This window comes from Neovison vison, chromosome X (genome assembly GCF_020171115.1).
Source record: "Neovison vison isolate M4711 chromosome X, ASM_NN_V1, whole genome shotgun sequence".
NCBI lineage: Eukaryota > Metazoa > Chordata > Mammalia > Carnivora > Mustelidae > Neogale > Neogale vison.
Genome location: NC_058105.1, coordinates 25,823,504 through 25,841,506, shown reverse-complemented (window position 1 = coordinate 25,841,506; position 18,003 = coordinate 25,823,504). Strand labels below are relative to the sequence as shown.

At 39.9% G+C, this 18,003-nt stretch overlaps 1 protein-coding gene across 1 annotated transcript in view; it reads right to left on the bottom strand.

Annotated features, from left to right (window-relative positions):
• TENM1 (teneurin transmembrane protein 1) overlaps positions 1-18,003 on the bottom strand; it is a 792,472-nt gene that overhangs the window by 130,667 nt on the left and 643,802 nt on the right. Inside the window, exons 19-20 of the mRNA XM_044235713.1 lie at positions 14,759-15,020; positions 5,886-6,153 (exon numbers count right to left, since the gene is read on the bottom strand). Of these exons, the coding sequence (XP_044091648.1) occupies positions 5,886-6,153; positions 14,759-15,020 (530 nt within the window). The remainder of the gene's footprint in view (positions 1-5,885; positions 6,154-14,758; positions 15,021-18,003) is intronic.

Genomic DNA, 18,003 nt, shown 5'->3' with positions numbered 1-18,003 from the left:
AGCCCCCGAACAAGCCAGTTTGTCAAATTAAATAAGCCATCTCTAGAATTTTAACAGCACTGTGAACTTAACAATAATGATTTTTTTTACACTGTTTCGCAAGCGGCAGAGTTGGGAAAGAAACTAAATAATATACAATGATTTCCAGACATCATACCTTATTTAGAACTAGAGAATCAAGTACTAGGGCCAAACTATTTCAAATGCACAGATGGAGTTTTTTAGCAGTAGCGTCTTATCTGTGTATCAGACAACAAAATCTTTAAGCCGGATGAACTAGAGATTCTGGTATTTGTACTGCAACCCTGGGGGTGATTTTACTCTTCTTCTACTTGATCAATATTGTACTTGGATTAATCAATCTTATCAGTTGTCATTGATACTTTCCCAAGGAAGTAGTTCACACAATCTCTGTTGGTAATTTACTTACTCTGGTATTGTCCCTCTACTTGCGAAAGCTGTTGCATTGCAAACAAAACAACCCAAAACCAAAACCAAAACCAAAGCAAACCAAAACAAAAAACGGTGGGATACTGTAGGATCTCAGGCACTCCTTTCTCACTGGGGCTGTCCCTCAACCTTCTATTCTTCCTCTGAGACACCCTATCCTTTAGGAATGACACCAATTCCCCATAGCTGAGCTACGTGAGAAACAAGAGTCCTACATTTCAAACTAAGTGGGCGTTTCAGTTTAGATATTCACCATCACTTCAAATTCAGCTTGTTTAAAGCTGATCTCCTCTTTCTCCATCGCCCAGAAATAGGTGGGACAGAGGTTCATATTTAACGGGCTTGAAAAGGAAAGAAGAGTGGGAGAACTTTTCAGCCATAGTTTTAACCCAAATCCTTGCTATAACTGGGACTGTATAGGTCAAGGTTTGCCTCCTATTACTGTTGTAACAGATTACCACAAACATAGAGGCTTCAAATGAGACAGATTTATCATCTTACAGTTAAGGAGGTAAGAAGTCTGAAATGGGTCTCACTGTGCTAAAATCAAGGTGTCAGCAGGCTGATTCCTCCCAGAGGCTCTAAAGAAGAATCCATTTCCTTGCCTTCTCTAACTTCTAGAGGTCACCAGCATCCTTGTTGCTGGGCTCACTTCCCCCATCCTCAAGACCAGCAATATCTGACCCTGCTGTGCCGTTCTTCTATGCTTATACCTTCCTATAACTCTGACCTCCCTTTCTGACTCCATCTTCCACTTTTAAGGCCCACCTGGATAATCCAGGATAATCATCCCATCTCAAGGTCAGCTGATCATCCTTAATTCCTTTTGCAACCTTAATTATCTTTTGCCATGTAGCATAATACATTCACAGATATCAGGGATGAACATCTTTGGGGGCGGTGGTCGTTATTCTGCATGCCAAAAGACTATACTAGGACTTCTGAATCTGAAGCAAACCTGAGAAATGATGTATATATAGCAACATTGTCAATATCTGGTGCAAAATGTAGTCTGTTTCTTCTCACATTAGTTAAGCGATTATAAAATATGGGCAGGAGTACAGCTAAATATTTTCTTCATGTTTCAGATTTAGTCATGTCCATTAAGGTACAAGCTCAGTGGCCACATACTTGATCCCTTTGTCTTCACTCATTTATGACCTGAACATTTATAGTCTGTTGTGTTCTTCAGGTGCTCACAATCCATCTGCAGAGAATTAGATTCTCCGACTTCATTCTACCACCTGCTCTAAAATTTTACCATTGTCAAATTCTCTTAGTCTTCATGGATATGGATATGGAGACTAGGTAGTAAGTAAAAATCCCTTTAACCATGATTATCAGGAATATTTCCTACAACGTAAATATTCCATGACCCATTTTAGGCACCATGCTTGAGATTATTTTGACTATTTGTTTGAGATCTTTGCCAGTGTTCTTTCTCTACCCTAAAAAAATACGTCCTTTAAGTGCACATAAAATATTATGAATAACACTTTTTTTCCTCTCTGGATATTTCTGAGTAGATCAATTTTCTTTTGCTTTTGTTACCGTTATTAGCCTTAAAAGTGAACCAACAACATATACTTTAGCATTTTAATTAAGGCCAATTTATAGTTAGAATGCTTCAGGAAGGTTTTTTTTTAAGATTATTTATTTATTTATTTGACAGAGAGATCACAAGTAGGCAGAGAGGCAGAGAGGAGGAAGCAGGCTCCCCGCTGAGCAGAGAGCCCAACAAGGGGCTCGATCCCAGGATCCTGGGATCATGGCCTGAGCCAAAGGCAGAGGCTTTAACGCACTGAGCCACCGAGGCGCCCCATGCTTCAGAAAGTTTTAACCAGGAATATCACTGTAGAAATAGAAAGTAAACCAATACCCATCGGTAAACAGTAGGAACAGAGGCTTCATCACTCGTGTGTATACTAGAAAGTCTTTGCTTTTCTTAGTGTTTTAGCTATTTATTCAATAATCCATGGGTATATTAGAGGCTAAGTCATTAAGAGTGCTTAACTACAACAAGGAAGAAAATTTTAGAATCTTTAGTACTGGAGGTATTTAAAAGAAAGAGAAGTAACACATTTTATGCATAAAGTAAGGTTGATAAAATGATGCAGACACCATGGAAAACAGTTTGGTGGTTTCTCAACAAGTCAAACAGAATTACCATATGATCTAACAGATCTATTCCTAGGTATATTTCCCCAAGAAGTGAAAAGAGATATTCAAAGAAATACTTGCATATGAATGTTCATAGCAGCACCACTCATGATATCTAAGAGGTGTAAAGCAGCCCAAATGCCCATCAGTTGATGAATGAACAAACAAAATGTGGTATCCATGCAACAGGATATTCTTCAGTCACAGAAAGGAATGAAGCACTGATACATGCTTTGACATGGATGAACTTTGGAAACACTATGCCAAGAGAAAGAAGCCAAATATGAAAGATGATATATTGTATGATTCGATTTGTTTGAAATATTCAGAAGAGGCAGATGTATAAAGACAAAAGGAGGCTGACGGTTGTCTGGGCCTGGAGAAGAGAGAGGAGTGAACAGTGACTGTTAGTGTGCATGGGGTGCCACTTTGTGGGGTAATGCTGAGAATGTTCTGGAATTAGATATTGCTGATAGTTGTATGACACTGTGAAAACACTAAAAATACTTATTTGTATACTTTAAACAGGTGAACTTTGTGGTATGTGAATTATATCTCAATAAAACCATTATTTAAAAAAGTAAGGTTGAGCTGCATTTATGGGAACCCTGGCAAGAAATAGCTTCTAGACATTGTCTTGGTCAGCTCTTCATGAGAGTACTGGGTGAACTGCTAAGTGTCACAACTGAAGAAAAAACTAAAAACAAACAAACAAACAAAACTCAGTGAACCAGTAGGGGTTCTGTGGAGGGTAAATAAGAAAGTAGAAAACAAAGCCCTATGGAGAAAAGTTAGTGGAATTTTGGGTTATCCCAGGGAAGCAAAATCTTTAGGATAGTATCCCAGAGAGAACATGAGGTTTGAGTGTGCAACAGTCCAGGTCCCTGCAGGAATCACACATCATATTCAAGTGTTCATGCAGAGAGTCAGATGAAGGGGCTCTTTACAGCAACACGAGCAGGGTGAAGGGAATCGACAAGGGCTGGTGACCCACTCAGGGACTGGCAACACTGAGAAGCTTCCCGGGTTTGCAGGGGCAAAGGGAGGGAATGATGATACAGAAGACCAGCGAGCCTGGGGATGTGGAGGAGGCGCTACCAGACGGGAGCCACCATCTTCTAATGTAGTTGTTGCCAGGCTGCAATGAGGCAGGGAAAGGGGGAAACACCCTGACCTCCTTCTCCTTCCACCCTGCAGTCTCCAGATGGTGCCACACCTTGACCACTTCAAATGGGAAGCCAGAGAGTGAATGAGTCCAGGCATTGGTTTCCCTAGAAGCCAGCCTCTCACAGCCCAGAATAGGGTAGAGAAGAGATTGTGTGTGTGTGTGTGTGTGTGTGTGTGTGTGTGTGTGTGTGTGTTTGGTGCAAGGAGGGAAAATGGAGAATAACTGAGTGCTTGCCTGCTATACCCAGTTCCCTACTTAAAGAAGCTGAGACAAGAAATACCTGCCTAAGTTCCAAGCTTTATACCTTGTGATCTCAATACTCCAGCCACCAACAGAACAGCAAAAACACTACCAGTGCTGAACATCTGTTGAGTGCTTACTGTGAATGCAGCACTTTACATTATTTACCTCATTTAATCCTCCTATTATAATAACTTATGAGCAGCATTCTCTTTATGATACCCACTTTATAGATGGAGAAACTGTGGCACCTGGGGATTAACTCATGGATCCAGTGTTTCATAGCTACTAAGTAGACAAGTGATGATTTGAACCCACAGAGGGAGTCTCACACCAGAGTTGTTCTCTTAACCACTACAGTCATGGAAATAGGGATTGAGCAGGAGTCTGTATGGGAGAAGTGTTGAGTTCAGGCATCAGTGTAGCTGAGTCACCATGGAGGGTGACAGCGGACCCTTGTTGCAGAGGGGACAACTGGAGATGTTGTTAAGTTGACAGAGCAGATGCTGGCTTCCTAGAACTACAATGTATCTTTAGCAAGGCTGCAGTTTGCCGATGCCTTTTCTTGTTCTTTCTTACTTTCCCATGTCTTTACAATAACTCCTCATTAACTGAGGAAATCTGAACCACCCTATGTTTCTTGCACTCTAACAAAGTCCAACTAAGATGAGTTAATTTTTTAAATATATGAGGATCTCTTGGGCAAAGAAGAGTCACTAGTCTTTGTTTCCCCCTCTATTTGTTTTTCTCTGGAAAGAAAGGGGGGAAATTGACACACCACAGTCTAAAAGATAAATGTCAGTTATATGGGAGTTATTCCATGATAGACACTTCCAAGGGAGGATATGAAAACATCTCCTCTGGAGAACTTTAAAAATAGTCTTCTCATCTGTCCAAGGGTGGTTTCCATGAAATACTGCCTAAAGGAACAAAAGTCAATGGCTCCCAACTGTGACTCCACGTGTCAGGTCCCTTAGAAAGTTTTCACTGTCTTCTACAGGGTGAGAGGGCAAAAAAGACATTGCTGTCTGTATGTCTCTCTCTGAGCATCAGTATTAGATTGCTTACTGTCATTTTTTTTAGGACAGAGTATTTTCTTTTCTGATGTTAAGATATCCCTCTCCTTGATGAAATTATGGTAGTGGTAGGCGAGTAGTAGATTATAGTAGGTTTTTTCCCCCTTTCTTTTTAAGATATTCTTGCTTGGCAAAATAAAAAGTTGGCAAATCTGTTTCAGTTAATTTTTTTAAATGTCATTTATCTGACAGAATTAAATATCTGAGAACCATAGGCCCAAAGGACCTCTAAAGGTTCCTACTATCTCTAAGATCTAGGTTTTAAAGTCTTGAAATAACAGCAAATCAAAAGGACTAAGAAGGTGAGATGATTTTTTTTTTTTGCATTTAGCCTACTGAAGTAACAAGTTAATGGAGTTTAACTATCTTAGACAGAAGAGATAATAAGTGGAGATGCCTATAAGTTAAAATTTTGTAGTTTCTAAGTGGAAATGACAGTCTAAATGTCAAACCCCAAAACATGGCCTAAAGAACGCCACACCAAAGGTCACAGTTAGAAGGCAATATTCAGCTCTGGAGACAGTTACAAGTCAGATAGTGTGTGACACCTCTGGTACACAGCCATCATGAGAGGAGAACTAAACTAGTTTTGAAGCAAAAATCTGTCAAAAGGGAACAGTAAATAGGTTCAAAGAAAGTGGTCTGGATGAAAAAATGCCTTAGATCCTTTAAATAAAAGAAAAACATAATGTTCTGGTACATAATTATTCCACATACAAATTAATATGCTACTAGTATTTTCTGTTTGGTGAACATAATGCTGCTATTTACAAAGAATTAGTTCAACATACCCAAAGCCTCTGCCAGGCCCCAAACCTTCTGTCCATAGATGTCGGTCTTATTCCAAGCAAATGTGTAGATGAGATTAATTGCAGCAGGAAACCACTTCTGTGTGAGCCGTCCTTCCACAGCCACAGTGAGGTGTACTCTTATCATTCCCACTGGAATGGTCGAATGTGTCAGAAGGATCCGGAGCAGGGTTTTATACCCAGGGGTGCGGCTGCTCAGGTAACTCAGCCTCACAAAGCTGGAAGGAATGGGAATCTCCTCCTGTACAACCTGAAAGACAAAAAGCCAGATGGGCTCTATCAGTGGTCAAGGGTAGAGGACGCTGCGTGCTTTCTAGTCTTAGGGACACACCAAAGGAGAGAGGCTAAAGGGATCATGAGAATGCCAAGGCAAGAATCTTGGGGAGGCTGTGTGGCCATAGGTTTCGAATTTTCCACTGAATCCACATGGGGACAAGACATGCAAGCAACCCTGAGGACTGCGCTCCTTTTTTCCCTGCCAGGAAAGACTGCGAAAAGAACAGTTTTAGTTTGTCAACAGTGTTCCAAAAATTGCTTAGTAGGAGTTGGAGAAGATCACACTGCTGAATGTCAAGCATTTCATTGCTCTGTGCTGCACTAAGGGGTCTTTTTCTTATATATACATACAGAAAATCTTCTTTGGTGTATTAAGTCATATATCACAAAACCACTGCTATAATCCTTATTCAGGCCAGGCTCTCTAGGAGGAAGAACTCCAGAAACAGGCTCAGCAAAGTGATATTTTATGACAGAGATTATGGTTTCCCTAGAATTAATCTTTACTGATGCCATCAAACCTGTCTTCTTTGGACCTTTGGAATGACCCTAAGGGTCAATTTTTTAATCAAATTTTGCTTACATATTTCTCTGTGCTTCGACCTACCAATAGCTGGGAATAAGTTTTTCCAAGTTGGCACTTGTGACTGAGAAGCAAATAACTCCTATTAACTCCTATGCACATTTTACACTAAATGCTGGTCCCAGAATGAAACTACCACTTGGCTTCTTTAATTAATTGCTATTGCTTAGCTGTTTATTCGCACAGATGGAGTTAAACAACCAAAAGTGGTCACTAAAACAGAATCCTGTGTTCCATGACTGAATTTTCAAAACTCAGCCGAAGAAAGAGCCTATCCAATACTTTTAAGGTGACATGAATAGTGTGGATACTGTGTGTTTTCACTAATTTTTAGCTCAGAACCTTGTTCCTTTTCCAAACGAGTGCACATAGTAGGACAGGTTGTTAGACACATGGTATCTCATATTGTCCAGGATTTCTGGTCATTCTTTTTCTGGGGACATAAACTGTTTTTGTCCATTCTTTGCCTGATTTTCCTTCCTTTACATTAGCTTGTTGATACCCGAGCTGTCCAATGGCTTTGTCTTCTTAGATGACAGCAGAAGTACAACAGTGAAGGCCAGTGGGACACTTACCACTTTAGTACATCATTTCCCTATGGAAACATGCAATCCTAGAGGACTCTGAAAACTTCTGTGCAGAAAGAGACCTGTACTTCCTTTTTTTAAAAAGTTTTTCATTTTTTATAAACATATATTTTTATCCCCAGAGGTACAGGTCCGTGAATCGCCAGATCCACACACCCCACAACACTCACCAAAGCATACCCCCCCAATGTCCATAACCGCATCCCCCTTCTCTCAAGCCCCCTCCCCCCAGCAACCCTCAGTTTGTTTTGTGAGATTAAGAGTCACTTATGGTTTGTCTCCCTCCCAATCCCATCTTGTTTCATTTATTCTTCTCCTACCCACTTAAGCCCCCATGTTGCATCACCACTTCCTCATATCAGGGAGATCATATGATAGTTGTCTTTCTCTGCTTGACTTATTTCACTAAGCATGATACGCTCTAATTCCATCCATGTTGTCGCAAATGGCAAGATTTCATTTCTTTTGATGGCTGCATAGTATTCCATTGTGTATATATACCACATCATCTTTATCCATTCATTTGTTGATGGACATCTAGGTTCTTTCCATAGTTTGGTCATTGTGGACATTGCTGCTATAAACATTCGGGTGCACGTGCCCCTTCGGATCACTATGTTTGTATCTTTAGGGTAAATACCCAGAGTTGCAATTGCTGGGTCATAGGGGAGTTCTATTTTCAACATTTTGAGGAACCTCCATGTTGTTTTCCAGAGTGGTTGCACCAGCTTGCATTCCCACCAAGAGTGTAGGAGGGTTCCCTTTTCTCCGCATCCTCGCCAGCATCTGTCATTTCCTGACTTGTTGATTTTAGCCATTCTGATTGGTGTGAGGTGATAGCTCATTGTGGTTTTGATTTGTATTTCCCTGATGCCGAGTGATATGGAGCACTTTTTCATGTGTCTGTTGGCCATCTGGATGTCTTCTTTGCAGACATGTCTGTTCATGTCCTCTGCCCATTTCTTGATTGGATTATTTGTTCTTTGGGTGTTGAGTTTGCTAAGTTCTTTATAGATTTTGGACACTAGCCCTTTATCTGATATGTCATTTGCAAATATCTTCTCCCATTCTGTCAGTTGTCTTTTGATTTTGTTAACTGTTTCCTTTGCTGTGCAAAAGCTTTTGATCTTGATGAAATCCCAATAGTTCATTTTTGCCCTTGCTTCCCTTGCCTTTGGCGATGTTCCTAGGAAGATGTTGCTGCAGCTGAGGTCGAAGAGGTTGCTGCCTGTGTTCTCCTCAAGAATTTTGATGGATTCCTTTCTCACATTGAGGTCCTTCATCCATTTTGAGTCTATTTTTGTGTGTGGTGTAAGGAAATGGTCCAATTTCATTTTTCTGCATGTGGCTGTCCAATTTTCCCAACACCATTTATTGAAGAGGCTGTCTTTTTTCCATTGGACATTCTTTCCTGCTTTGTCGAAGATTAGTTGACCATAGAGTTGAGGGTCTATTTCTGGGCTCTCTATTCTGTTCCATTGATCTATGTGTCTGTTTTTGTGCCAGTACCATGCTGTCTTGATGATGACAGCTTTGTAATAGAGCTTGAAGTCCGGAATTGTGATGCCACCAACTTTGGCTTTCTTTTTCAATATCCCTTTGGCTATTCGAGGTCTTTTCTGGTTCCATATAAATTTTAGAATTATTTGTTCCATTTCTTTGAAAAAGATGGATGGTACTTTGATAGGAATTGCATTAAATGTGTAGATTGCTTTAGGTAGCATAGACATTTTCACAATATTTATTCTTCCAATCCAGGAGTATGGAACATTTTTCCATTTCTTTGTGTCTTCCTCAATTTCTTTCATGAGTACTTATTAGTTTTCTGAGTATAGATTCTTAGCCTCTTTGGTTAGGTTTATTCCTAGGTATCTTATGGTTTGGGGTACAATTGTAAATGGGATTGACTCCTTAATTTCTCTTTCTTCTGTCTTGTTGTTGGTGTAGAGAAATGCAACTGATTTCTGTGCATTGATTTTATATCCTGACACTTTACTGAATTCCTGTACAAGTTCTAGCAGTTTTGGAGTGGAGTCTTTTGGGTTTTCCACATAGAGTATCATATCATCTGCGAAGAGTGATAATTTGACTTCTTCTTTGCTGATTTGGATGCCTTTAATTTCCTTTTGTTGTCTGATTGCTGAGGCTAGAACTTCTAGTACTATGTTGAATAGCAGTGGTGATAATGGACATCCCTGCCGTGTTCCTGACCTTAGCGGAAAAGCTTTCAGTTTTTCTCCATTGAGAATGATATTTGCAGTGGGTTTTTCATAGATGGCTTTGATGATATTGAGGTATATGCCCTCTATCCCTACACTTTGAAGAGTTTTGATCAGGAAGGGATGCTGTACTTTGTCAAATGCTTTTTCAGCATCTATTGAGAGTATCATATGGTTCTTGTTCTTTCTTTTATTGATGTGTTGTATCACATTGACTGATTTGCGGATGTTGAACCAACCTTGCAGCCCTGGAATAAATCCCACTTGGTCGTGGTGAATAATCCTTTTAATGTACTGTTGAATCCTATTGGTTAGTATTTTGGTGAGAATTTTCGCATCTGTGTTCATCAAGGATATTGGTCTATAGCTCTCTTTTTTGATGGGATCCTTGTCTGGTTTTGGTATCAAGGTGATGCTGGCCTCATAAAATGAGTTTGGAAGTTTTCCTTCCATTTCTATTTTTTGGAACAGTTTCAGGAGAATAGGAATTAGTTCTTTAAATTTTTGGTAGAATTACCCTGGGAAGCTGTCTGGCCCTGGGCTTTTGTTTGTTTGGATATTTTTAATGACTGTTTCAATCTCCTTACTGGTTATGGGTCTGTTCAGGCTTTCTATTTCTTCCTGGTTCAGTTGTGGTAGTTTATATGTTTCTAGAAATGCACCCATTTCTTCCAGATTGTCAAATTTGTTGGTGTAGTGTTGCTCATAGTATGTTCTTATAATAGTTTGTATTTCTTTGGTGTTAGTTGTGATCTCTCCTCTTTCATTCATGATTTTATTTATTTGGGTCCTTTCTCTTTCCTTTTTGAGAAGTCTGGCCAGGGGTTTATCAATTTTATTAATTCTTTCAAAGAAACAGCTCCTAGTTTTGTTGATTTGTTCTATTGTTTTTTTCATTTCTATTTCACTGATTTCTGCTCTGATCTTTATGATTTATCTTCTCCTGCTAGGCTTAGGGTTTCTTTCTTGTTCTTTCTCCAGCTCCTTTAGGTGTAGGGTTAGGTTGTGTACCTGAGACCTTTCTTGTTTCTTGAGAAAGGCTTGTATCACTATATATTTTCCTCTCAGGACTGCCTTTGTTGTGTCCCACAGATTTTGAACCATTGTATTTTCATTATCATTTGTTTCCATGATTTTTTTCAATTCTTCTTTAATTTCCCGGTTGACCCATTCATTCTTTAGAAGGATGCTGTTTAGTCTCCATGTATTTGGGTTCTTTCCAAACTTCCTCTTGTGATTGAGTTCTAGCTTCAGAGCATTGTGGTCTGAAAATATGCAGGGAATGATCCCAATCTTTTGATACAGGCTGAGTCCTGATTTAGGACCGAGGATGTGATCTATTCTGGAGAATGTTCCATGTGCACTAGAGAAGAATGTGTATTCTGTTGCTTTGAGATGAAATGTTCTGAATATATCTGTGATGTCCATCTGGTCCAGTGTGTCGTTTAAGGCCTTTATTTCCTTGTTGATCTTTTGCTTGGATGATCTGTCCATTTCTGTGAGGGAAGTGTTAAAGTCCCCTACTATTATTGTATTATTGTTGATGTGTTTCTTTGATTTTGTTATTAATTGGTATATATATTTGGCTGCTCCCACGTTGGGGGCATAGATATTTAAAATTGTTAGATCTTCTTGTTGGACAGACCCTTTGAGTATGATATAGTGTCCTTCCTCATCTCTTATTATAGTCTTTGGCTTAAAATCTAATTGATCTGATATAAGGATTGCCACTCCTGCTTTCTTCTGATGTCCATTAGCATGGTAAATTCTTTTCCACCCCCTCACTTTAAATCTGGAGGTGTCTTCAGGCTTAAAATGAGTTTCTTGGAGGCAACATATAGATGGGTTTTGTTTTTTTTATCCATTCTGATACCCTGTATCTTTTGATTGGGGCATTTAGCCCATTAACATTCAGGGTAACTATTGAGAGATATGAATTTAGTGCCATTGTATTGCCTGTAAGGTGACTGTTACTATATATGGTCTCTGTTCCTTTCTGATCTACCAGTTGTAGGCTCTCTCTTTGTTTAGATGGCCCCTTTCAATATTTCCTGTAGAGCTGGTTTGCAAATTCTTTCAGTTTTTGTTTGTCCTGGAAGCTTTTAATCTCTCCTTCTATTTTCAATGATAGCCTAGCTGGATATAGTATTCTTGGCTGCATCTTTTTCTCGTTTAGTGCTCTGAAAATATCATACCAGCTCTTTCTGGCCTGCCAGGTCTCTGTGGATAAGTCAGCTTCCAATCTAATATTTTTACCATTGTATGTTACAGACTTCTTTTCCCGGGCTGCTTTCAGGATTTTCTCTTTGTCACTGAGACTTGTACATTTTACTATTAGGTGACAGGCTGTGGGCCTATTCTTATTGATTTTGAGGGGTGTTCTCTGAACCTCCTGAATTTTGATGCTTGTTCCCTTTGCTATATTGGGGAAATTCTCCCCAATAATTCTCTCCAGTATACCTTCTGCTCCCCTCTCTCTTTCTTCTTCTTCTGGAATCCCAATTATTCTAATGTTGTTTCATCTTATGGTGTCACTTATCTCTCGAATTCTCCCCTCGTGTTCCAGTAGCTGTTTGTCCCTCTTTTGCTCAGCTTCTTTATTCTCTGTCATTTGGTCTTCTATATCACTAATTCTTTCTTCTGCCTCATTTATCCTAGCAGCGAGAGCCTCCATTTTTGATTGCACCTCATTAATAGCTTTTTTGATTTCAACTTGGTTAGATTTTAGTTCTTTTATTTCTCCAGAAAGGGCTTTTATATCTCCCGAGAGGGTTTCTCTAATATCTTCCATTCCTTTTTTGAGCCCGGCTAGAACCTTGAGAATTGTCATTCTGAACTCTAGATCTGACATATTACCAATGTCTGCATTGATTAGGTCCCTAGCCTTCGGTACTGCCTCTTGTTTTTTTTTTGGGGGGTGAATTTTTCCACCTTGTCATTTTGTCTAGATAGGAGTATATGAAGGAGCAAGTAAAATACTAAAAGGGTGGCAACAACCCCAGGAAAATATGCTTTAACCAAATCAGAAGAGATCCCAAATCGTCGTGAGGGGGGAGAAAGGGGATAAAAAGAGATTCAAAAAGAAAGAAAGAAAAAAAAAGTAAAAATAGAAAGGAATTTAAAAAAGAAAATGAATAAAGAAAAGTATAAAAAAGAAAAAATATATATATTAGATAAACTAGTTAAAAATGTTAAAAAAGAAAAGGGTAAAAGTTAAAAAAAAATTTAGCAGCAGAAGAGAAAAAAATGAAAAAGAAAAAAATTAAATTAACTGCAAGACTAAAAAAATCACAGGGAGAAAGCCATGAGTTCTGTGCTTTGCTTTCTCCTCCTCTGGAATTCGGCTGCTCTCCTTGGTATTGAAATCGCACTCCTTGGTAGGTGAACTTGGTCTTGGCTGGATTTCTTGTTGATCTTCTGGGGGAGGGGCCTGGTGTAGTGATCCTCAAGTGTCTTTGCCCCAGGCGGAATTGCACCGCCCTTACCAGGGTCCGGGGTGAGTAATCCGCTCCGGTTTGCTTTCAGGAGCTTTTGTTCCCTGAGAGCTTTCCGTAGAGTTCCGGAGGACGGGAATACAAATGGCGGCCTCCTGGTCTCTGGCCGGGAGGAGCCGAGAGCCCGGGGCCCCACTCCTCAGTGCGCCCTCAGAATACAGCGCCCAGTAACTCCTGTCTGCCTGACTTCCGGCCGCGCTCCGAGCTCACCGAGCCTGCGACCGGTTCAAGGCAACCCCGAGCTGTGAGCTCACTGTCGGCTCTGTCTCTGTAGCCGGCTTTCCTGTTCCTACCCGCAAGCTCTGCGACACTCAGACACCTCCGATCCTTCTGTGACCCTGTGGGACCTGAGGCCACGCTGCCCCCGCGTGGGCTTCGCCCCGGTTTAGCCTCTGGAGTGATGTCCCTCAGTGGAACAGACTTTTAAAAGTCCCGATTTTGTGCTCCGTTGCTCCGCCGCTTGCCGGGAGCCGGCCCCTCCCCCCGGGGTCTATCTTCCCCTAGCTTGGGATTCACTTCTCCGCCAGTTCTACCTTTCAGAAAGTGGTTGTTTTTCTGTTTCTGTAGTTGCTGTTCTTCTTCTCTTCGATCTGCCGATGGATTTGCAGGTGTTTGCAATCTTTAGATAAGCTCTCTAGCTGATCTCCTGCTAGCTGAAGTAGTCTCAGCCTGCTACTTCTCTGCCATCTTGACTCCTCACCGAGACCTGTACTTCCTAATGACAAGTATACAGAGACTGGAGTACGTTCAATGTACTCATAAAATATGGTCTTGTTTTTTTCTTCCTTTCTAAGGAAAACCAGTGGAAAAGACAGGAGGGGCAACTCATTGGACTCCTTTTCCTGCACAGCACTATTTTTGGGGGGAGTCTTTCACAGGTGGTATCCTTTGGGCATTGCTTGGAATGCTGTGATGGAAGAAAAAAAATTCAATATCAAATGTCCATTGACTTCCTCTTGATTATACCTCTTGAATTCTGGACGTGTGTGACTTGGGTCCATTTTGGTGGCTTCTGAATTTAACTATCATTAAATGTTTCTACAACATGATGATGAAATTATACTATAGATGTTTGAATGTCTTAATATTGAAATGAAAATATTGAAGGTGCAATGAAGAAAAATTCTCAGGAACTATAAAATACCAAGGTTCAAAAATATATCTTCCTCTAACCATAATGCTTGAATACCCAAAAGCAAAGCTTTAAACAAAACCCATACGACTGAAAACCACCTTTACAAACGCAGCTAAACAACAGGCATCGTCATGACTTTTGAGAACAATGACAATGGATACAAACTAGACAATGGAAGAAAACTACATTTCTTAAGGAGCTTTAATTTCAGGACCACAGACTTGTCCCACCTCATTGATTATACTGTTATCACTATTGAGCTAGCTAGCTAGCTTTGTTCTTTAGAGCATAGTGTTCATTAGGTCAAGGTTTGGGGTTTAATTCTCAAAACAGCTAGTTCATCTTGCTTTGTTCTATGGCCATAGATAGCACCCTATAGTCCTGTCCAATCATTTTGCAAATGTGTGCCAGAGAGATTATATTTGAAGGCCTCTCTTGATAAATGAAGGGCAGCCCATTACAGGGCTGGCAGAAGTACCAGGAAAAGGAATCCAGCCATTTTACACCATGAACCACTCCTTAATACTATGATTTCATGCATCTAAAGGCCAATGTACCCACCTGCAGCTCAGGAACAATAGTTCCCCTCTCTGGGCAGGACCCTCCAAATGATGTGAGTGGTGAAGGAAGCACAATAGGGTTTGGGCTGATAAAGTTGGAGATGTCACAGGATGGTGGGTCTGATACAACCCTCTGCATGGTTACTTTCTCTACCACAATGAACTGATTCCAAGGCAACCAGAGTGTCCTCTTCTCAGACAGGAAAGGTGATCGATCAAAGATTAAGATGACAGAAATACCACCAATGGCTACAAGGTCGAAGCTGAGAAGGAAAAACAGAAGACAGTTTGAACCAAATGAACAACCAAAATAAAGTTCAAGTTAAAAAATATGTAATTTGTTATGCTCCACAAATAAGTGAAACCATATGATAATTGACTCTCTCTGCTTGACTTATTTCACTCAGCATAATCTCTTCCAGTCCAGAAGGACATGGGGAGTTAGAGAGGAGAAGGGAGTTGGGGGAAATTGGAAGGGGAGGTGAACCATGAGAGGCTATGGACTCTGAAAAACAATCTGAGGGTTTTGAAGGGGTGGGGGTGGGAGGTCGGGGTACCAGGTGGTGGGTATTATAGAGGGCACGGATTGCATGGAGCACTGGGTGTAGTGCAAAAATAATGAATACTGTTATGCTGAAAATAAAAAAATAAATTAAAAAATAATTAAAAAGATACATAATTTTAGTGCGCTTTCTTTCCTTTGGGGCTCAACTCCACCCATTAATATTTCTGTTTTTATAAATTCCTTCTAGCTAAATATATGGATGACTTCTTTTCACTTTCCAGTAGACTTTTGAGGAAAAACTCCATATCACCAGTTGATGTTCACCCCGAATTTGTAAATCAATTTTAATACTATCTTAAACAAAATCACTGCATGTATTTCTGCAAAGCTGTAACTTACCACTTAACATTCAGCAGCATCTTTAATATAATACATTATTCATCCTCAAAAAAATTACTATAATGTAACTCAAGAAAAGTAAAGAGCCAAAAGGTTAACTATCTTGTTCAGAATCACAAACATAGTGTCAAAATCTGGTGGTGTCTTTGAGATGGGATTCGGAGAAAGATAGCAGCAGAGGAAAGCTCTTCAGTGAAATTTGCTTGAACAATACCATGCCTGAACCCTCCACATCTGCCGGCCCACTTCGCCTCCTGATTCTACTTGAAGTCTACATTTAGGATTTCTGGGTCTGTCTAGAATGCCTCTTGGTTTCCTTTTGTAAGACAGCCCGTAATGGACCCTATCCATCTCCGCTGACAACAGCTTCCATATCTCTGACAAAGCAAGACTACCTCTCCTGTAAGCCAATTCTGTCCATCACTTGATGTGGTACCTGACATTACTCTTGCATTGGAGCATAACAGACTTAGATTTCAGTTCATTCTGCACTAGATGATTCTACCTTACTTCTCTTGTAAGCATAATGAGGTTTTGGAGATAATGTACTTGAAAGCATTCAAAAAGCAAAAGATCCTATGTAAAAGTAAGATAATGATAAATTATTACCATTATATCATAAAAATGGATAAAGGGCAATATGATGCTCCTTAATATTCAAAGCAACTTAAATCCACAGGAGAGAGATGTAAGCAATCCCCTGCATTAAAAGAGATCTTTCTGTAAAACACTTTTTCAATGATAGAATGCCCTAATAGAGAATCAGACTTAATTATGGATAGCTCACCATTCCCTTCATATGACATTTATTATATTTATTATAGGATTGCCAATCATGTCTTGTTGCAGAAATCTTCCAGATATGGATAAATGGGCAGTAACAAAGGATGGCTAACACTGTATTTTTTATTGCTATTTTTTTTAGTCAAGTGGCTGTAGTAATAAAGCAGTTTTCAAAAAGAGGGTCTGAAGGACTACAATAGTTATAGAAAATAATCTAGGTTTGAACTAAAAAAAGAAAACCCAAATGGCTTATGATTTAAGGCAGAGAGGCTGAATTCATGATAATACAGAAGCAGTTTAAGGCATGTATGGTGGGGGAAATCCTACACTACTTGTCAAGAGACCTTTCCTCTAGTTTACATGTTATGTTGATTTGCTTCCATGTCCATGGGCAAGTTTGCTTTGCCCAAACCTTGGCTCTTGCCTCTTTAAAACTGAAGTGCTTATTTATTTGAAAACAAAAACAAATGTGTGTGTGTGTGTGCGCGCGTGCACACACACACACACACACACACACACTATCCAAAGAAAAACGTATGTACCTGGGAATTATTCTCTATGTCTAGAAAGATTAAGCAGACAGGCAGGACAGGCATCTTGTTTTATAGAAAGAATGGGTTTTGGTTTCATACACCCCTAGGTTCGAATCCCAGCTCTGCCGTGTTAACTTTGTGTCTTTGGGCTAGTTATTTAACTTCCATGAATTTCTGTTTCCTGATTAGTAAAATGGGGCTAATATAATTTATCATGCAGCTGTTACTGCTAATGAGTAAATAAGAGAAAGACTTAAGTCCTTGACTCAACAAATGTTAACTTTCTTCTCAAAACGGATCCTTGGCCTTATTACATTTAAAGATGTATCCTCGTGGAGACCAAATGAACTGTAGGCCAGCTTCTGATTATCTATAGAAGAAGGTACTGATTTTTAAATTCTTCTGGGAACTTCCCCTAGGTTTCCTGTGATGGTTTACTTTTATCTGTCAATGTGGCAGGGCAATAGTACCCAGTTATTCAGACACTAATCTAGGTGTTGCTGTGGAGGCATTCTGTAGATGTAGTTAATATCTACACTTAGTTGATCTTAAGTAAAGGAGATTACCCTTGAAAATGTGGGAGTGCCTCATACAATTAGTTGCAAGACCTTAAGAGCAAAACTGAAGTTTCTCTGAGGAAGAAGGAATTATTTCAAAACTGCTGAGGTAGTATCAACTCCTTCCTAAGAGATTGCAGTTTACCAGTCTCTACAGGTTTGAGCTTGCCAACCTCACAATCACACAAGCCAATTTCTTGAAATCTCTTTTTCTCTCTCTTATGTATACATTTGTATGTATGTATGTACACACATATACACACACAGGTTCTGCTTTTCTGAAGAAACCTGACTGATTTTTTTCCTCTTCCAACCTACGTGGTATATACAGTAGACATGGTCAGACTGACTCAATCAATTGCCGCAGAGGTGGATGTGGCTCTGGGGCCAAAATTCCATCTAATCATTCCAATGCCAAATTGCATGTTCCCGGGATCATTAATCCTCTGGGATTTCTCCCACCACAAAT